This window comes from Varanus komodoensis, unplaced genomic scaffold, assembly GCF_004798865.1.
Source record: "Varanus komodoensis strain SLA01 unplaced genomic scaffold, ASM479886v1 scaffold13_3, whole genome shotgun sequence".
Lineage (NCBI taxonomy): Eukaryota > Metazoa > Chordata > Lepidosauria > Squamata > Varanidae > Varanus > Varanus komodoensis.
In genome coordinates, this window is record NW_025335409.1 from 8,096,233 (window position 1) to 8,118,721 (window position 22,489).

General features: G+C 43.3%; 1 protein-coding gene across 2 annotated transcripts in view; it reads right to left on the reverse strand.

Annotated features, from left to right (window-relative positions):
* CAMK1D (calcium/calmodulin dependent protein kinase ID) overlaps positions 1 to 22,489 on the reverse strand; it is a 300,125-nt gene that overhangs the window by 124,899 nt on the left and 152,737 nt on the right. For both annotated transcript variants that reach the window (XM_044423426.1, XM_044423427.1), the window contains one exon: positions 5,675 to 5,749. In XM_044423426.1, the coding sequence (XP_044279361.1) occupies positions 5,675 to 5,749 (75 nt within the window). The remainder of the gene's footprint in view (positions 1 to 5,674; positions 5,750 to 22,489) is intronic.

The window sequence follows — 22,489 nt, forward strand, 5'->3', positions numbered from 1 at the left end:
GGAAACTCCCCCAGGGCCTTCAGGAATCTATCCGGATCCATCCGGCTCCGGGGGCAAACCCACACAATCGGGTCCGCACCTTACAGAGGGAGAGGCCGCTCTCGAGCACAAACCTCACCAGGAAGTGATCTGACCATGACAGGGGTGTCAGACATAAATTCCTCACCCTCAGACCACCCTCTTCCTGCCCCATCGAGAAAACCAGGTCCAGAGTGTGTCCACGTTCATGGGTCGGGCCGGTGACATGTTGAGACAGTCCCATGGCCATCATGGAGGCCATGAAATCCTGAGTCACCCTGGTCAGACCAGTCTCGGCATGGAGATTGAAGTCCCCCAGGACCAACATCCTGGGGGTCCTCAACACCAGGTCCGAGACGATCTCCGTCAGCTCAGGCAGGGAGACTGTTGGGCAGAAGGGTACGTGGTACACCAACAGAATCCCCAATCTGTCTCGGTCGCCCAAGTAGAGGCACTCCAGCCCTGGCCTCGAAGGGACCGGAAGTTCCATGAAGGAGATGGAGGCTCGGTAAACCAAAGCAACCCCCCCCTCCCCTCCGGGCGTGAACAGTGCTGAACCAGATACCCGGGTGGGCACATCTGAGAGAGGGTGACATCACCCCCTCTCCCGCCCAGGTATCCGTTATGCAAGCCAGGTCGGCCCCCTCATCCACAATCAAGTCATGGATGAGGGAAGATTTATTGTTGGCCAACCTGGCATTGAGCAGCAGCACCGTCAGGCCCGAGGGGTGGTTGACAAGACTACCTGGAACCCTCTGGCTGGGGGCAAAACCAGAAGGAGGGACAGGTGTCAGCCATCTGTCCTTCCTTCTTCTATGTGGACACGTTAAGCCCCCACCACTGTAACGTCCATTGCCCATGACCACCCCAATGGCGGCGCCCACGCACTCCCCAGGAAACACAAACGTCGACATGGCCAGGGACGACTCCATAAAAACAAATTAAAAACAAATTAAAATACAATAAAATTATCAAAACAATCAAAAGCTCCCCATTTTCCTCGGCAGTGCGCCCCAGTCCGGCAGCAGCGGCAGCGACGGCGACAGCGTGGCGAGGTAGGTGGTCCGAGCCGTGGGGAGTGGCAGATGTTCGGGGGGAGAGGGAGCTCCAAGCCAGTCCAGCCCCAGGCCACGTCCGGCGGGTTAAGCCGGCACCCGCCTGCGCGCCCCGTCCAATCCGGCATTGCTCTCACCGGCACCGGCAAGGGGGGCAGCAGGGAGGGGCACGGAAACCCATCCAGCGACAAGATGGCGGCGCCCTCCTCCGCGCCGTCGGTGGCGTGCCCGGTGTGCCCCTGGCGTCCTCTGTGCCCAGGGTAGCCCAGCGATGGCTGCAGGAGCAGCGTCAGCCGGCCCCCGGCTCGGCGGTGCGCCCTAGTCCGGCAGCAGCGATGGCGACAGCGCGGCAGGTGGTCCAATTAAAACATGGCCCCTGGCCAGCCCAGCCCCCCGCTCGGCCCCTGAATGGCTCCCAAATGGCGGCGACCGCCCTTTGGCCGTCGGCCCCGGCCACCACCTGCGCTTTATGGGCTGCAGGGCCCTCCCCGAGCTCTGCCCCTTCCTGACGCATCTCTCACCCGCGCGTGGGAAGCAGGCCGGAGCCGGGTCCTGGGTCCTGGGCCAGTGTTCCTGGCCTCTGGCAGGGCAGCGTGAAAAACAAAAGGTAACAGAAATACACTCAGAATCCTAAATGTAACTTTTGAATGATTCTCATATAGAGACAAAAGGAACTATTACAATGACCAGTGCAAAGAAATAGAAGAGAATAAGGGAAAAGAGGAAAAGCAAGGGTCCTGTTCCACAAGATCCAGGAAATCAATGGGAAATTCAAACCTAGATTAGGAATGCAGAAAGATAAACAGGGAGACATGCTATTTGACTAGGATAAAATAAAGAGAACATGGAAAGCTATACAGAAGAATGATGCAGAAGGGAGAAAAAGATGACAGATTCCTTTGAAGAGGAATCCTATGAGGACAAACCTACAATATAAGAAAGTTAAGTGAAAGCTGCTCTGAAACTGTTTCCAAGGAATAAAGCAAGTGGAGTAGAAGGGGTACTATTCCAAGCTGCAGGAACTGAATTGTTCCAAATGCTAACAAGAATATGCCAAGCAATATGGAAAACAATGGCATACAGACAACCCCCAAGAAAATAGTCACAAAAAAGTGTACCAACTACAGTGCTATTGCACTAATTAGCCCATGAAAGCAAATTAATGCTCAAGGTGTTGGAACAAAGAATTTTACCCTGTATGAGGCAAGAAATGTCTGATGTTCAAGCTGGATTCTAGAAAGGAAGAGATAATTGAGGTCATATTGCAAATATACATTGGCTACTGGAATGCACCAAATAATAGGATCATCAGCCTATGCTTTATACACCACAGCAAAAACTTTAACGGTGTGGATCACGAGAAACTATGGATGGTCATGAAAGAAGTGGGCATATCTCAGCACTTGATTGTCTTGATGTGCAGTTTGTGTCACAGACAACACATCACATTAGGAGAGAATTACTGTTAAGACAGATTACTGTTCAGATTACTGTTCAGTTAGGACAGATTACTGTTAGGACAGAATACAGAGAAGCATGGTTTCCTATAGGCAAAGGCATCAGACAAGTATCCATCTCCCTATCTATTAAATTTGTATGCAGAGCACACACACCATAAGGAAATCTGGATGAAAGTCAGAGTGAGAACGGGAGGAAGATACCTCAATAATTTAAGATATGCTGATAACACCACATTACTAGCAGAAAGCAGCAATGAATTGAAAAAGCTCCTGATGAAAGTGAAAGCAGAAAATGCAAAAGCAGGACTACAGAAGAACTGTACAACTTTAATGAAGAAAATGAAATGGTGAAAGATTTTGCATACTTGGGCATAATCTTCAATTCAAAGTGAGACTGCAGTGAAGAAATTCGAAGAAGACTAAGACTAGGAAGAACACAATGAAGAAACTAGAAGAGATCATCAGGTGTAAGGATGCTTCACTGGGGACCAAGGCCAAGATCACCTGCACAACTGTATTCCTAATCACTATGTACAGGTGTGAAAGTTGGACACTGAAGAAAATTGATAGAAAGAGCAATCATGAAATGGATCAAGTCCATAAAGGAAGCCAGAGCCTTGCATTTGTAAGAACTGTGCAGGGCTATGAAGAACAAGACATTGTGGAGGCCACTCATTCCTAGGGTCTTCATAAGTCAAAGACCACTTAATGACATGGAACAACAACATCTACTCCCACAGACATAATTATCCATTAAAGCACAGTGCAGTAACTGTTGGGATTACTGCCAGGAGGCTATCATGTTACAACTTCCACAGTGTAATTTCCATCTGTCTCCAGAAGCTGCCTAACCATGGTAGATGCTTACTTTGGGCCTGAACCTGTCTGGGGTGCTGGGCCTACTTAGCAAGATGGTCCAAAGTTGCTTCATATAGATAAATTCATCTCCCTTTAGATTTGTCAGTCCAAAGAGCAATAATAGAAGCAAGCTTGGATACAGTTGTATTAACACAAATGTGACCATTTTACGGAGTGAGTTTCTTCTACATGTGAGAAGCTGCAACTTCCTTTTGCTCATAAAGATGCTCACACAGCAAGCAGACATGGTAGTATAAAGCCAGCTGAACACAAAATTTGAATAAAGTTACAATGATTTTTTATGATTAATTCATTTCAGGGTCCTAGCAACATTCCAGGAATATATGAGTTATTATGAGTGATTTGGGAGATGTATTAGTCCAGTAGCAGAGCATATGTTTTGCAATGACTCTCATTCTTAAACTCAATCATCTCCAAATAAATAATTGTAGACAGCAGAACCCAGGGAAATAGCTGGCTGATGCCCAAGAGAGTAACTGCCAGTCAAACTAGACAGTACTAGGCTAAATGGATCAATGATCAGACCCTGAATAATTCACCTACATACTATGCATGGATGGAGCTTGAGCCATTAAAACACTCTAGTCTGTGCTGGCTGTATCCTTGTACAATGTGCATTATGGTTTCCTCAAATGATAATGGGTGCATTTGGTCAAGTGGCATCACTGTCTTCTGAGAATTTTCTGGACCCCAATTAGCATAACAGCATTACTAGCTTCCACATCCTTTATTTAAGGTTAAACAGACCCATTGGGAGTGACTTGCCCAAGTTCCACCCCTTCAAAATCTGGCACAACAGAAAGAAATGTTGCCTTTCCTTGTGTAGAAGAAACTGCATGAATCAAACCCAGGTATCAGCAGAGAAGAATTTCGTTCAGTTCATATTTTGAATTAGTATCTGAACCAGAATTCACTTTGAAGGGTATTTGCATTTCTCCAGTTTTTATGGTACAGTTCTCTAACATACAAATTGTACTCCCCTCACCAAAAAAAGGAAAAATGTATGCAAAGCTGCATATAAATCAGTGTGAACTTAAAATGAATAAACTGCAAGACCAGATGACAAAATGTCAGAATTAACTGAAGGCTGGAAATTGAGAAACTGAGAGAAACCAAACTGTACACTCTTCCCTGTCTTGAACTACCAGGAAATAAACCAGTCTAAATGACAGCACTGTGGTATATGGCCTAAACTTTAAATAAAATTATAGGCATATGGCAAAAAGGTTATCTTTAAATATAAGTGAAAAATTATATGTTTGCTTTGTGCATAGGGGAAATGACAAAATTTGTGAGCTTCAAGAGTGCAAAGGAAATGTAGCAGAAAACTGGGCAATGTGGCAATAAAACAGGTGTCTAGTTCTAACATCTTCCAACTTTTGTAGCAACAGGTCACAATTTCCAAGGAAACACAAAATTATCCGTGAACAATTCATTTTTATCTGATTCGAAGTAGTGCATGTTTAACTTATTATAGATATTAGGTTGACAGTGACATTTCCTAAAGCTAGAATTTTTGAAGAGTTTTTGGAGTGCAGGTTATTAAGCTTAGATGCTGATAATTTCTTAGATTCAGAGATGTCAAAGAGATTATTTTTATTTAAAGTATTACTATTTTCTTATTTTAAAATACATGATCTATCCTTCGGCTAAAAAGTCATTCAGCAGGGTGCTACAATATTTTTAAAAACATTAATATGCAACAGCAAATAAAAAACATTAGGAAGAACATCAACAATATACAATCAAAATGTAACAGATCTTCTAAAAATCTTTTTAAAAATCACATTCCAGATACAGGCTAAACATGGCCAATTGGATGAACCAGCTGCAAAAATTTAGCAGAGGAGCTTGTTAGACCTTTCAGAGAAGGGAGCTACAAAGCTTTGGAAATGCTGCTTGGAAGACCCCACTCATACACCTCCTGTAATGGCACAGGAATTACTGTTTTTCTTAAAACCAAGGAAGACTCATACAATAGTAGGCATTTGAGCAAAGCTTGGTGAATAATTCAAGATTATTTTGCCCCGGATGAAATTAGTATCTTTGCAATGTGGTGATTTCCAGAATTGTATTGCATGAGACATTTATACATGAGACATCTTGTTCAACATTCTGGTAACAGCTGCACTATTTGAACCTTGGCCCTGTGGTTTCATATCCCTAGAACAGATTGGTGCTCTTTTATGTTCCATTTCATTAGCAGATACAACAACATGTACCAACAAATTGACAGAGTAATTAATTATAAGAAATACTTACAGTTGCATGACCAAATACAAGTGGTTTGGACTCTCATAGATGTCTTCCAGTGCAACAATATTTTCATGCTTGATTCTGAAAATCATATAAAAACCAATATCCAATGAAAATTCATCTAAACAATAAGAATAAAATCCAGGTTTACAAAATAATCTCAGGGTAAGTTAAGAAAATTAGAGTCAATGACCTTATTCACACATCAAAATAATTCATGGAACTGGTGGGGAATATGGTAACGAGTGAACGCCCTGAGTCTCATTGTCTGCTTTCAGTCAACTGAAATCGACAACCCAGGAATGTTCCATTCCTGGATTGTTATTGTAATAACTGAATCTGGACATCTGGGTTGTTTAGGGATTAAACAACACAGAATTTAACTCAGTAAAACAACATATCCCTGGTCAGACATAATGGTGGAATTTGGAAATTATTTGTGGATTAATATATTGTGGGTACACACCAAAAAACAAGCCATGCAATAACTCATGGTTGTTTATGCCACTATTAATTCCAAATGTATAAGTTCAGGCATCACAGAAATAGCTTACAAAAGCCACAACATGTTGGGTTAAAGTGCATTTCACATCTTTAAGCACACACCTATCCACATTTTACATTATATACATAAACTATTCTCTGCAACATACAGTCATGAGTAGAGGAAATTAAGCAATTTAAAGTCATTCAAGTAAACTAGCCTCTATTCTCATTTTCTTAATACAGCAATTACATTTTAAGACAATTTAACAACTGGAACGAACACATGGATTCTAGGTCACCACTAGCACAGAACTACAAGTTACAGGGTCCTTGCTGGTTAGGTGATTTTTTTAAAGAAAGGCACACCTTTTTTAAGAAAGGCACACCCTAAGAAAGGCACTACTTTAGCTATTCTAAACAATTTCCAGTTGCACAATTAATTTGCATTAACCCCAAAGTGAGTAACTATTTGCCTGTAAGGAACATAATATTAATTAAGACAAGGTGGAGATAGTGCCTAAGAGAAGAAAAGATAATGAAGTATAGAAGTTAACACGGGGCAGGTCTACATTAAAAAGGTAAAATTGGATTGAATTTTGGATTGAAACAGTGAATCCAACACTTTGTTAAGTCAAGCTGAAAGTAATTAAGGTTTCAGGATAGGATGACCTGGCCATTTTGTGAAAATCACACTCATTCTATGTTTCAGGGTAAGCATGCAAACAGAAGAGGGTGAAACAAATAATTGCATAGTAACATCCACTGCGTAATTTTTTCGGATGACATCATTTAGATATATCCACAACATTCTTTAAGTTCCTAGGGAGGAGTACTGAAGCCACATAATACAAAATGCACAGGCACACATAATCTTCCTCAGGTTAGCCTCACCTGCCATGGGCTGGTGCTCATAATCCATAAATTACATGTATTATTTACTCTAATTTTACTCTATTATGATTCTGTAATGCACAAAACATTTGTCATGTGTAATAATTTGAGTCATAACCTGAAGAGCAGTATTAACAGGTTTAAATACCTGGCTCACTCTTGGTGAAAGCAAGTGTTCTTTGAAGAAATTTTATTACATTTATAAATAACTTCTCTCAACCAAATGCAGAAACCACAAAGCAATTTACAGGAAAAGAAGGAAGAGGAAGAAAAGAAAGGAAAATACAAGGAATACAATATATTACACCATACTCATTAAAATTATACAAAGTTACTATGCATGTCCATTGCAAAGATCATCTAAAGCATGGGTCCTCAAACTATGGCCTCTGGGCTGGATCTGGCCTGCTATGCCCATTTATCCGGCCCGCCATAGAGGTTTTGGACTCACCACATGCGTGCATGGCAAGGCAGCAGCTTGCTTGTGTGGAGATCCTTTTGGACTCGCTCGGAGAAAAGGATCTCTGCACAAGCAAGCTACCGCTTCTCCTTGCCTCACCCAGCGGCAGCTTGTTCGCGCAGAGATAGTTTTGGACTCACTTGGAGAAAACAATCTCCGTGTGCGCCCGCCTCACCGCATGCACGCATGTGTGACTCCACCCCGTGCCTCCTGTCCGCACCACCTTGGTGGCCCACGCCCCCCACCCGCACCGCCTTAGCGACCAACACCCATCGCCGGCATCTTTCAACTGGCCCCGTGTTGAAAAAGTTTGAGGACCCCTGATCTAAAGTCACCCTTCATCTAGCATAAGAATGAACAACAAAACAACCACTGTAGTTGGACCCTTAACACTACAGAAATACCCCAGAGAAGAGAATCTTCTTTCCCTGGCAGAAAAGAATGACAGAGTTGACACCAGTTGAACTTGCCTGGGGAAGCCATTCCAGCCTGGAGGGGCTACCACAGAAAAAAAGCTCATTTTCACATGTTCTTTAAAATACTGTAGTCCCAAATTCTAAGTTGAAATTAGAACTTTGTACTGGACTCAGAAACAAACTGGCAACCAGGCAGACCAGAAGGAGCTAAATATCCAGAACATCTAGTTCCAGTTCATTGTCTGGCTGTTGCATTTTGCATTAGCTGTAATTAGGGATGTGTGTGGAACCAGTTTGGGGGTGGAAATCCATTGGATTCCCTGGGCCCAGCTCCCTGGACTTTGGGTCACTTTGCAGTCCAAGTTTCTGGCGAGCACACCTACTATTCCTGGGATTCTTACCAGGAACTGAGCCTCATGCACTGCACAAGCAGCTTTCCTCTTCTGTGCCACATGCAGGCACCATTTAGGCTGCTGCATCTGATATGGAAGAAAGCTGATCATGTGGGGCTCACCAGGAATGGCACTCCATGCGACTACTAGGAGCCTCCCTCTTCTGCACCATGTACAGCTGACATTTGGGCTGCTGCAGCTGATTCAGAAGAAGGTTATTGGTTGTGCAACCTTCATTCAATGCGGACTGGCAGACTTCCTCTTGGCTTGGCTCACTTTGCAAGACTGGGCCAAGCATGAGAGAAATTCCATGAATGTGGGAGGGAGGGATACTGTTAGTGTTCATCTTGACCCCAGGTGTAATCTGTGTTGGGAGCTGAGTTCCCCCCTTCTTCCTTTCAATGGACAGGCATGTTTGGGTTTTGTTTTTGGCAAAAAGCACTTTATTTCCAACATACAGCCAGCAAACTAACAGCCAACAAAGTAAGTCTCTGAGCATGCACAAAGCAGTTTGTTGAACCCAAACGCAAAACTATTTTGGAGAACCCTTCTTTTCAGCAACCCTAGGCTGCATCCCTCTGGGTGTGCCCCCCTGGAGAAGAGCTAGCCTCCTAGAGCTATGAAGGCCGTCTAATTGGCTAGCCCTTCTCTCCCAACACTGCATCACAGGGTCAATGACCAGGCCAGGATCATCTTGCTCCTCTCCCTGCACTTCCAAACTCTGTTGGTCCTCAAGGTCTACCTGAACACCTGGAGCTGGCAGCCTTGATAAAAGCTCTAATTTCTCCACCATCTCTATGTCCACAGATCTCTTTTCCCAGCCTTCACAATTCTCATCCAAAGAGTCGGTGCCATCTTGGTGCTGGAAAGCATGCCAAGAATAACCGCCTCCTTCATTTCCAGAAGTGCCATCAGAGGTAGCACATTGTAATCACTACCAAGGCACATGTCACTGAAGCCAAGCTATCTCCATTTTGATAGGGGTACATCTAGGCATTCCAGCTGAAGCTGATAGAAAGCACTCTAAGACATAAGATCTCTTGTACATCCAGTTACAATTATCAGTCCAAAAATACAATGAAGCTATGTACATATTTCTTCAGAGGCAATGTCATCCCATCTAAAACTGATTGCATACCAGCCATCTAGTTTGGCAGGCAACCTATTATCAATGTCTCTTATGTGAATTGAACTTCAGTTTGCTGGTTCTCATCTAATGTCTTACAAAGACCAGGTTGAACACATCCAGCACTGTATCTACTTGCAATGTAAAGAGGAAACAGAGTGTATGGATTACACAAATGACACTCCAAAATTAATAAGACCATACTTGGGTTTGTGCAAATATTAAATAGAATGGAGGATAAGACTGAACCTATAGAGCCCAACACTGAATAGGGGTGACCAATACCTTGCAGGTACCACCTTCTGAAGCAGTGTAAAGCAGTGTCTACTCCCAACTCAGACAGCCATTCTTAAAGGATAACACGAGCAATGGTAATGGAAGGCTGATGAGATAAAGGAATGTCAACAGGGACAAAGGTCAAAGATTATCATGCACAGTAACCAACATTAGTTTCAGTTACAGTCTGAATCCTAGCTGAAATGCATGCAGAAAAGTCCATTTCATCCAAGAGTTCCTAGAGCTGATCAGTGACCATCCATTGTAATGTATTGATCTTTTTGGCATGTTGCAAGAGCTCAGCCTTAATTGGGCTCATTACATTCCACATTGTGACATTTGTTGTTTGTTGTTTTAATTCCTCATGGTTATCTTATCTTTTGAAGACATAACAGAAGGGAGGAGGAAGGGAACATCTACAACTGACATGAAATTATTAAGATATTCTGGTTCTGGAGAGACTTTCTTACCACCACCTCTGAGGCAGCCTGGGATACTCCCTCCCCTCAAGGAGCTGTTAGATACTCCCCTGGCCCAATCTGCCATTCCTTTCTTACTAGATTTTAACAGACTTGGAAGGCAAAAGTCAGGAATGTGAATACTATCTTCAAACTTATCTACTAAAAATAAGTAGACCAAACGAGCTCTGGGAATCTATTGATTTGTTACTGTCACGGTCCCAGCAAACTGAAGTGGCTTTGTCCTCAAAATACAGATGCTTATTTCAAAGAAGGATTAATGGTGACCTGCTTGAAACACTGAAACCTAGGATGGGGATGGGGTGTGGGAAAATAGGGTAAGAAATGTATTGTTTCTTAACTATTAATGAATCATGTTCCCAGCTACAGTACAAAGCACAGTCCTAGAAGCATCTCATATTTTATATATCCAAGTCTCATATGTAATTCACACATAGTGACTCATGTTTTTCTAAGTTGCATCTCATTCATTTAAGGTATTTAGAATGAAAGGGAGTTATTAAAGAAAATAAATAAATAAGAATAAAATAAATAAGACCAGTACATGCAGCAGCAGTAATGAGTGCTGGAACCAATATGCATAGGGTTTGTTGAATATATATATTTGTGCACACTGATGCACACCAGGCACCTTGTTGAAAATGAGGAAATTATCTTGAATTAATAAACTATGGATTTATACACCTGGCATTTAATAAAATGGGACAGACTGAGAGAGATGGATATACAAGATGTCAATTCATCAGTAGAATACAAAGATAACTCTAACCTACCAGGGCTTTTTGCAAGGTTAAAGACTGAAAAAAAGGATGACAACTATTTTAGACTCAGTCATTCAGCTCTTTGCTATTACTTTTCTGAAACATGAATACCAATCAGAAGGGATGATTTTAGCAATTAGGAATTATGCTATTAGAGACATTGTGAATTTGCAAATTAGGTTCTTAGTTTCAAAACCAGCTATACTCAGTTGAAGCACTTTCTCTCGCACACCATTATGAAGGGGAAATGTCATAACTGCCTACAAGTAAAGAAGAAGGTAAGTACTTTTACAGTCTCACTGTCTTCAGCAAAAGAGTAAAACATATACTTAATTACTTTGTACTGAATCAGTGGGCCTTAAAAGTGGCTCCTGTTGGCTAGATTGCATTTTCAATTGCAGGTGTTTAAATTTTTTAGTCCTCTACCATCTGGGCAGAATTCTGCATGGAACTGTTATACATTTGATGTAATTCATGCTATTTTTAAAACAGATTTCCAGCTTTCAAGGTCTTGTCATTCTCTTCTACTACACAGTCTATTGTCCATCATGGTGTATAGTCTTAGAACAAATACATTTGCTCAAAAATAAAATTTAACATTAATGATCATCCATGCTAATTGAGAAACACAGAGCAACATAAACACATGTTCATAAAAAAGAAATATTTTGGGTCTTTTCCTTTTTGCATTGCACATACTCCCTCCATACTTGTGGCACATGACAGATTCTTTTTTAGTATATTATTCAACTATAAAGATGACTTCAGACTCATTTACATATTACAATTACATATTTGCAAGACTGGTGGCTAATGCCAATTTGACAATTGAGCCTGTGAACTGGTACAAACCAAATAAATGCAAAGGAATGGATGAATGATAAATTTGAACTATAATTAAGTTCGCTTTTTAACTGGTAGGAAGAGAATTTTCTACATTCACTATTATTCATTTTTTTCTATGTTAATTGTTATAAAACTCAAGAAACCTATATAGCTTGTTCGTGTTTCTTCCTACCAAAACAGAACCTATTTAAAGCATCTTTCTAGAGATATTTCTTTCTAATAGGAAACTGGCCTAGTATGACGCAAACTACCTCATCATTGCTATGACAACCAACTGAAAACATTAAAATCATGCATTAGTCTATTTGAAATGCTTAACGAAATGCACATTTACCTGATTCTCTTAGGGCTCAATCCTATTGGATGAGTGTATGCTCATCAGTGCAAAGAAGGAGGAGCAGCACAGCTGAAGGTCCCTTCCCTACTTCCTGCTCAGAATTTTACTAGATGGCCATTTCTAGCAACAACTCCTCATAAAAGGAGGAAAGGAGGCTGGAGTGCCTCTTTGTATCCTGCCTGACCTACTCCTCCTCTCCTCAACACCTGAAATGAACTCTTTGTTCCCTCTCCAATGGGGGTGGGTTGTGGGAGAGCTCAAATTCCCAGTTCTAACCTCAGGTGGTAATTTGAATTATACTGTGGTCCCTTAGACACTACCTGGGGGACATACACTCATTCTGCTCTTTAGACAGTATCCTTATCCCCATTCTTGTATTTTAATTTTTACAGGGGTAAAAGATGAGCAAGAAGTGTTATATGTGTCATGTATTGAGACTCAGTTTTACAAGGACATCTGTGACAAGGAAAGATCCAAGGTAAAGAGGACTCAGAGGATACAGTGTGCTATTTTGGATAAGTGCAAATGCTTGGGCCTGTCAGGTAGGATTTTAGACTTGTTTTCTTTTATCACCATGTCCCTGTACCCTATCACCAAAAAACAAACAAAAAACCTCATTTTCAAAAATGGTTTGCTGTGTGTGATGGAGAAGGTTACTTTCTAGGAAATAAAAGTCCAAACCCTCATTGGGTACACAGAACTGATTGTGTAGTGCTATGAATCCTGTTCAATGTTACAGTGCTCTCCATGGCAGAATTTATGAGTGGTAATTACATAAAGCAATGTTTCATAATCTAAGGTTCAAATGTCAAGATCATACAAATAGATTCTTAACATCCATGAAGGAGAAATTTAGAAGCTTTTAACTAAAAAATCTGGGATTCATCTACCAGATTCAATGAATGCCATAAATTTGCTTGAGTTTGCTTTAGACTTTGAGTATAATTCAATGGGGGGCTAACTTCCACAAACATGTCCTTCCAATTCTGTTGCACAAATGAGATCCATCACTTACACAAGGGGAATTTAGCACTTCCTGCAAACAACAAACCTGCAAACAAGCAGAAACACTCATTTCCAGAAGGACAGAGATTGGCAGATGTCCCCTATATGAATTCCACCAATTCGTTTCCTTCCAGATATGAACATTCCTGCACACTGGTCACCCTGGAAACAGTAAAGTGATGTTCCACAAGCAGTGTGCAGTCTCTGCACAGCACAATGGATAGGGTATAAGAGAATGGATGAGGGAGTAAGCACTCAATTGGATTCTGTTCATTAAGTCCACATTAGAAAATGGATGAAAATCATGTTAAGACTGGTAAATAATGAAAGAATGGCATTCAACCCTAACCTCTGATTTTTTAAAAATGATTCCCTTTCTTAGAAGTGTTAGAAACAGAACATACGTTGTTGAAAAGTGGAGAATAGCACTGCTTTAAGATGGAGCTACAGTGTTTTCCTCTTCTTTTCCTTATGTACTATAAATATGGCATAGAGATCTATGAGAAGGGAGAAGCTTAAAGTGAATGGAGGTTTGAGGAGAGAAGATGGATATGGGAATCATTAAATAGCACTATGCCAATAAGGTATGTGATTAATACAAATATACTTCAGTTACATTACTTTAATTGAACGTAAAAACCTGTAATCAGCAGATTCAACAACATGGGGAGGTTGTTGATTTAGAATCACCATTTGTTTGATTTTTGTGACAGACATATATATAAATCTGAACAGATTAGAAGGCTTCAGATCCAACAGAATTTAATCTTTTAGAGTGAGGTGTTTAAATATATTTAAATAAATAAAACCTGCACTAATTGAATTGTAACTTGGCACATTTTCATTTGCTTCACATGTTTTTTGGAAGAGGAATTTTTGCTTTTTCAACTCTGGCTGTCATTTTCTATTTCCTGAATGAGTTGGATTTGACGAAATATTCTCCATCATTTTTTCAGTAGAAGGTTATTTTCTGTTGCTTGACAGAATCCCTAGTAATGCAAACTAGTAATCTCTGCAGCACTTTTGTTCCAGCTCTATAATTGAAACTTGTCAAGGAGTGTCTTAGAAAAGTCTGTGTTCCCATTTTTGCTAATTGTGCATGTGCTCAGGGGAGCCAGAGAGACCTGTGCAGTGGACCCTGAAATATTAAAGCACGGGAGATAAATGGAAAAATAAAAGAATTCTTGCTGAGATGATGCACTGGCTGAAATCTGTGACTAAACCAAATGGAGGCTTATCAAGTAACTTTTTCTCCCAATCTCTATTTTGTTGAACCTCCTAAGTAAATGTTTGCACACTGACATCCTGGATTCATATTCTCAACAATACATAAGGAGTCAGATCCATTCTGCTTCTGCCCTGAAATATGTCAGTTTCATTTGTGTTAACTACCTGCAGTAAAATGTTGCAGGTAGCAATGTGTGAAGAATTTGGTTTGGAGTGGGAATCCATTGGATATTCTCAGTTCAGCCCCCCAGACTCTGGCTTGCATTGTCTTTGCCCTAAGCCTGACTCATGCCAAGCATTTGCCTGGGCATCTGGCAGGTAGTGAGTCTAATTGTCATGCAGGTATAACTAGTGAGGTCGACTTGCAGACATACTGCCTGCCAGTTACATGACCACTATGCAAGCTGAATTCTGCTTCTGCATACATGACCTGCAGGTGTGCATACTTTGTGCAAGAACAATTCGGAGCAAAGAAGAGGACTTCTAGCATTCCTGAGCATTCGTGGATCAGTTTGATTCCTAAGTGAGGGCCAAGTGTGGGAAATAAGTCCAGTGAGCACAAGAGTGATGGATTCTGGATTGATCCTCACATCCCTAGTTGTAACACAGTTGAACTTGTTCACTGTTTCAGTCAGGTTGCCCTCCTCCACACTACTTTTCATTTTTCCTAACAACAGTCAGTCAATACTATGAGTTCTCACCTGGCTCTTCCTGTTTTCTCCCTTAAAGTTCAGTTTTATAATTCTGCAAACCATGCGTTTTATTCAAGCCAGTCCATACTTTCTCTGGTGCATAGATAATACTTTTTTGGTATACTTTTTTTAATACTTTAAACACCTATGAATATCATAAACAGAAGAACAAGCAGGGACCCACAACCAAACTTGTAGTGCATACGTTACTTGAGACTGACAAATGGGCTTGGGGAAAAAAAAAACAAAAAACAGAAGCCCTGCTCTAAATTTGGTCTTACTTTATGTGCACAAATCACTTGTTTATTAGTTTTTGACCTCTGAACATGCAAGTCCAGAATGAAGCTCCTGCATGCAACTGAGAGTACAGACTAACTTGGAAGAAAAATCTAAGGGGGCAGTTTCAGTAGCCCCATCTCTGACCTGCAATATTAACAGTAGTGCAGGGCCACTGTAAGCTACTCTCTAACTCAGCAACCAATAATAAGAGTTGAATAGTGAACTATCCTGTAAGTTTGCAACTATCCTATACTCTGCCAGCCCAATCTGACAGGATAAAAGTAAATGCAAGAAAGTTGTAAATTACTCTCTCAGTTTCAGTGGAACTCTAACATGACATTGCTGTGGAATTTGCATCAGCAGGGTTAGTTTTAAAGAGATTTTAAACATTTCACACTGAGTTAGAAAGAGTGGGGAATTCTGCTAATTTGGAAGCGTTTGTGCATATGGTGCCCAATGCCAATTATTGGGGACCATATTGTGGATGTCTCAATTGATTATTATGAGTAGTTCTTTCTTTCATTTTAATACAGCTTCCCTGTGTGAACCAGGAAATAATCTATCCAGTTAAAAGATGGTTCTTTATATCCCTTTTAAGAAAAGGGAATGGGTTGTCCAGGTAATGCAACCCATGAAGGCTGATCATTGATATGGAGCGGGGAGGAGAAAAGGAAGAGCTCGAGTGAAGCAGTCATATCCAAGAGAGAGGAAAGCTGAAGAAAGTCTTTGTGAGACAAAGAAGAAAGCAGTGAAAGAAGTAAAGATAAGCACCTGGATCAAAAGAAAACTGAGAATTCAAGATTTGACAGAAAAAAAGACACAGAGGAAGTGCCTACTCCTAAAAGGCTGAAGAACCTATGCTGCATATGAGGCCTGACTAAAGCAGTAGGCAAGAATTTTAGGGGTTTGTATTTTCTGAAGCAATTCCTCTGAAGGTGGGTGAATGAGGGACACAATTGTAAGAAAGTAACTGGGCAGGACTGTACAATACTTTAAGCCTATGGTTGCTTATAAGCCACCTGGACTTGAACTAAGCCTAGGGCACTCCCTGTGCCAAACAAGCAACTGGACACACCTGGCCACCAAGGTACCTCCTCCCCCTTGCCCCTCAGACCTCCTACTGGTTCCCCAGGAGATACCATGAGAACATTGAGGGAACTGGAGTGGGATGACAGCTACCCAAACACACTCAAGCTGCACTTGACGGCAGCGGTCTGAAGCTCTCCATTGCTAATCCTGGCAGAGAGGGGCTGCTTGGCAAAGAGGAGGCCCAGGAGAAAGGCAGGTTGTGCACCTGTAACTGTCGTTCTTCAAGTGGACATCTGTTCATTCACACATATGAGTGCTGTGCCTGCACAGTAGCCGGGAAGATTCGAAAGCTTAACAGTTTTGGCGGAAACTCCGCGCCTCTCCCCCTCATAGTATAAGAAGGTGGAGTGCCTGCCATTTCCCCAGTCTACTGAAGACCAACCATTTGCCCCCAAGCAGAAGTGAAAAACATTACACATCAAGTGTTTAAGACATACCAGGTAAGTATATATGTACATGAAGCTATACCCCACAGGCCTGTAGCCAAGAAGAACATGGTACCTTAAGAACCCAGTCACCGACACTGAGTGGGGCTGGCAGGTGGCTTGTGTGAATGCACAGATGGCCATTCAAAGAACGACCGTTACAGGTGAGCAACCTGCCTTTCTTCATTGTGGCCTCTGTGCATCACACATATGGGTGATTAACAAGCTTACCAGACCCGGAGGCGGGTAACAGAAGAACAGAAGAGAGGACTGCACAACCAAAGGAGCAATCCTGTCTGGCACAGAGATCAAGGTAATGTCTGGCAAATGTGCAAGAGGTAGTCCATGTAGTTGCCTTGCAAATGTCATGAAGTGGGATGCCAGTGGAAAAAGCAGAGGAAGCCGCAACAGCCCTCGTAGAATGGCCTCTGGGCATGACAGGCAACTCTAATTTAGAAAACTGATAGGCCAGTTCAATGGTCTGAACAATCCACTTGGAGAGTCTTTGGGACCCGATAGGGGACCCTTTGTCATGTTCAGAATACTTGATGAAAAGACGTCTCATATTACGAAAAGATTCCATACAGGATCTGTGGAAGGCAAGGAAGTGAGGAACATCAAGGGAGTGTAGTGAGCGCTCCAAAGAATGCCAGTAAGATAAGGTCCTGATTGACATGGAACGGTGACACAACCTTCGGAAGGATCGCAGGGTCAGTATGTAGAACGACTTTCTCTTTATGAAAGTTGCCAAGGATCTATATGAAGAGTGCAGAGTTCACTGGCTCTTCTAGCTGATGAGACTGCAACCAAAAAGGCAGTCTTCCATGACAAAAGACGTAGGTCAGTAGTTGCTAAAGGCTTGAAAGGAGGTTTAGTAAGCACTTGAAGGACAACGGAAAGGCTCTGTGTCAGGACAACTGATCTAACCAGTGGCTGAAGATTCTGTAAGCCTCTAAGGAAGTGATGGATAAGAACGTTAGAGAATATCGATGAGCCGGCTACATGGCCACGGTAATGAGAAATCTCTGCAATTAAACCTTTATTGACAAAAGTTTAAGTCCAATCTGATGTAAGGATAATAGAAATTGAAGGACATTCTCAATAGAAGCTGAATCGGCAATAAGTGGTTGTAAGGATGTAAAACACCTCCATTTAGCCATATACAAGCGATGAGTTGTAGGTCTTAACACAGACTGGAGAATGAACTGAACATCAGGATGCAAAACACTCGAGTCCAATGAAATATTTATCGGTATTGAAGAGGAAGGAGCAGTTGAATCCAAGTGCCGCTGGGTTGGCATTGAATCCGACAGTTCTGTCGGTACTGAGGAGGTAGTAGGACCTATCGAATGAGCCAGGCTGTCAGATTGAGCAAATGAAGGTCCGGGCACCATATTGCTTCGTTCTGCTGAATTATGAGATGAGGTATACGATGCAGTCGCTGAAAAGTGTTGTTTGACAGATGAAGAACGGTAGGAAACCATGGCTGGCAAGGCCATCAGGGAGTGATGAGAATTCCCTGAGCCTTGTCAAGAGTAATCTTGGCAAGAGTTCTGGTAATGAGCAGTATTGGGGGGAACGCATAAAAGAATGTGTTCACCCATGGAACCATCAGTGCGTCCCCCATCGAGTCGGGGCCGGTCCTCACTTGGGAGCAGTAAGTGGTATTTATTTATTTATTTATTTATTTATCGATTTATATCCTGCCTTTTTCCTACAAGGGCTCAAGGCAGCTTATATCATTCTCCTCCTCCATCTTATCCCCACAACAATAACCCTGTGAGGTAGGTTGGGCTGAGAGTCTGTGACTGGCCCAAAGTCACCCAGTTGGCTCCATGGCTGAGCGGGGACTAGAACCCAGATTCTCTGAGTCCCAATCCCATGTTCTTAACCACTACACCACACTGGCTCTCAGACTGTTGCAGACTGCATTTGCATGAGTGGCAAATAGGTCTATATCTGGAGGGCCCCATGTCTGGAAGAGGTCATAACAGACTTGACAATCCATCTCCCATTCGTGGGTCATCGACATCTGTCTGCTGAAGGCATCCGCCTCCTCATTGTTGGTGCCAGCGAGGTGAATGGCAAGAAGGGTAATTCCCCTTTGAATGCACCAGTCCCAGAGTCTCAACGCTAGATGAGCAAGGGAGGCAGACTTCGTTCCGCACTGTTTGTTGATACAAAACACAGTCACAGTGTTGTCAGAAGCAACTTGAATGTCTCAGCCCCGAAGGGTATTCTTGAATGACCAAAGGGCTTTGAAGACTGCCAGGAGTTCTAGATAGTTGATGTGCCTGGCAGTCTTGTGGTCGTCCCAGGTGCCCTGAGTGCAAAGACTGGCACAAAGAGCTCCCCAACCTGTGAGGGAGGCATCTGTGAACAAAGTCAATGCTGGGTGAGGTGGACAGAATGGGATTCCGACAGACAAATTGCTTTGCACTGTCCACCATGACAGAGTCCAAAGAACGGAAGCTAGGAGATGAAGAGGTCAGTGTGGTGAATCTTGTTGAGGCTGGAAGAGGCCATTGCTGGAACAGTTCTGTCCATGTGGATTTGACAAATGGATGAATTAAGCTTCTCCTGCTGTTCTTAAGGGAGGAAGGATCTCGCAGTCATGGAACTGAGATGGGTTCCAATGAAATCAATGATCTCTGAAGGAACAAGGCACGATTTTTCATAATTAATACAATTAATTAATACAAAGTCCCAAGTTATCCAAGAGGGAACATGTAGTCTGGATCTCTGATTGAAGTCCTTCTCTAGACGAGGAGATGATCAACCAGGCATCAAGGCAAGGGTATACTTGGATTCCCTGAAGCCGGGGGTGTGCACACACAGGGGCCATACATTTGGTGAAGACCCTTGGAGCAGTAGCCAGTCCGAACAGTAAAACATTGTACTCAAACAGATTGGAAATGACCGTAAACCAAAGAAGTCATCTGTGAGACGGGTGGATGCTAATATGGAAGTAAGCATCCTTTAAGTTCAAGGAAGCAAACCAATCCTCTCTCCTGAGCAGTGGAAGGATGTTTTGAAGGGTGGTCATCTGGAACTTTTTAGTTCTGATAAACCTGTTGACATCACGTTAAGTCCAATATTGGACTAAAACCACCATCCCATTTCGGGACCATAAAATATCTCGAATAAAATCTGTGGAGCCCCTTGGAGTGTGTGAGTTTAGAATCACTCTTTTACGAAGAAGCTGCTGAACTTAGTCTTTAAGGACCGATGACGGAGACGTATATCAGATTGGTCCCGATAGGGGTATGGTATCAAACTCAATTTTATATCCATGCTCCACGATGGATAAAACCCACTGATCAAATGTGATGGACTCCCAAATGGGGAGTTGACTTTGCAGTCAATCCCCAAAAGGAAGAGGGGAGGGTGGGTTCAGGAAAGCAGAAAAGGTTTGCTCAATCCATCAATGCTGGCACTTATCGGAATCAGGGCGACGGCTCTGCTGATAGCGCTGCGCTGGTTGTTTTCAGTGCTGTTGACGAGACTGGAACTGCTGCCAGCCAGAGAATTGAGGGTAAGGTTGGTATCGGTAAGAGGGACAAGACCAGGACTCCTCATGTCTGGATTGAGTTGGAACTTCCATATGACAAGCCGTAACACAGGATTTGTGGATGGTCTTGAGTTTGTGCTCTGTTCTGGCATTAAATGGTCCTGAGCCATCGAAGGGCATGTTCTTGATCTGGCACTTGGTCTCATCCAGGAAATTGCAGTTCCGGAGCCAGGCATGGCAACGGAGGGCTACAGCACCAACGAGGGCCCTTGAGTCACAGTCAACATGATGTCTCGCTGTAGATAGCTGTTGAGTTGCCACCTGCATTGCCTCCCTGGTGAAGATGCGAGCCAGGTCCCTCTGTTGCTCCAGAAGCGACGCTGTAATGTTTTCCAGTTTTTGCATGAGGAAATACTGGCAGCGGGCCAGCGTTACCTCATAATTGGAAATCCGGAGCCCGAGACCTGTGGCGGCATAAATACAGTGAGCCATCATGTTGACTTTTTGCCCTTCCTTGTCATGAGGAGTGCAGTGTTCTCTCGACTCGTGACCCTGAGACAAGTCCATGATGATCGAGTTTGGCTTCAAGTGGCACAGGAGGAATGGGATGTCCTGTTCTCGAACTCAATACATAGATTCGTATCACCGTGAAGTCAGTTGCGGCTGGATGGGGAACTTCCATGACTCCATTATCGCCTGACAGAGCATCGTGATGAGTAGCAGAAGGATGGCGGCGGATTGCTCCCTCTTCACGATGTTATAGAAATCACTGGTACTTGGATCGAAGCAGTGCTGGGCCTCAATCTCCAGTGACCTAGCCAATCTTGCCATCAGTTCCCCAAACATCGAATATGACTCCTCGGGTGAGCTGGGACTCTGCGTAGTAATCACCGCATCTGGTGAGGACGCCACTGCATCCAAATCCTCCGACTCTGAATTGTAATGGAGCGGAGGACTGGAGGAGGAGTTGGCCGGCGAGGAAGGGCGGCTGGTCTGAACTGCCACAGACATTGACAGAACATCCCTTGGGACCAGAGACAGTGTACGTTGGCATATCGATGGATAACATCCATAGGGTGCATGGTTCACAGTGGGAGGACCCATAGGGCACTTTCACCCAGTCTCCGGAAGGATGGCCAGAAACACGCTGCTGCTACCGCATCTGCTGAGGTGGGACCCCCGGAGAAACCTCAGGTGGAGGCTGCAGAGTAGGTGAGCGTGCCATTGGAGGAGCCATCTGTGGAGAGTCCTGGATCTCTCCATCAGAAATCGATCCCGGTATGGTGGCCTCCAGACAATCTGGTGAGGACAGGGCCAAAGGGACAATCTGTTGCAGGGACCCTGGTGGAGTCACCTGCATGACTTGGGCTGGTCAGTGTCGGTGGCGGTGCAGTCATCGGGACTGACAGGACAGACGATTCCAAATCACGGTGATGTGGCTGATTGGCCTTCTTGGTCTTATCTGCCTTGTCCTTGTTGGGCTTCTTATGGCCCAAGGACTTGTCAGATCCGCTCTGCTTCCTCTTCTCCTTTTGTTGTGAGGAGACTTAGAGGAGCATTTGCCCTCCGGCAGAGTAGCTCCATCGGCCGATGGGGGGGGATGGAGGGGCAGCCAGAGAGGAAGGCTGTGCAGTGCAATTGGATAGCCTGGTCCCAGAGAAGCTTGCGCAGGCAGTTCTCTCGGGTTTTTTGTGCCTGCTTGGTGAAGGCCTGGCAATGGCCGCACTTATCGGTCCTGTGACCTTCTCCAATGCAGAGAAGGCACAGATCGTGTGGATCAGTGGGGGACATCTTGGCCCCACACTGGGAACACTTGTGGAAAGCCGCACGCTGAGCCATCAAGATGAAAAGAGAAGATAGTAAAGTTGAGAAATAGAAGAAGAGAATAAACACACACACACACACACACATATTGGGGGAAAGGGAAAAAAGAGGGATTAGAAAAAACTTCTAACGGGGAGAGTGATTTACCTGGAAGTCTTAGCAAGGAAGTTAAGACAATAGAAGAACAATGGTCAAAAAAGGGATTGAGATACAACAATATAGCTATGGACTGAGAGACAAAAGGCTCAAGGCAAAGAAAACAGCAGTTGCAAGAAGACTGGGGAAATGGCGGGCACTCC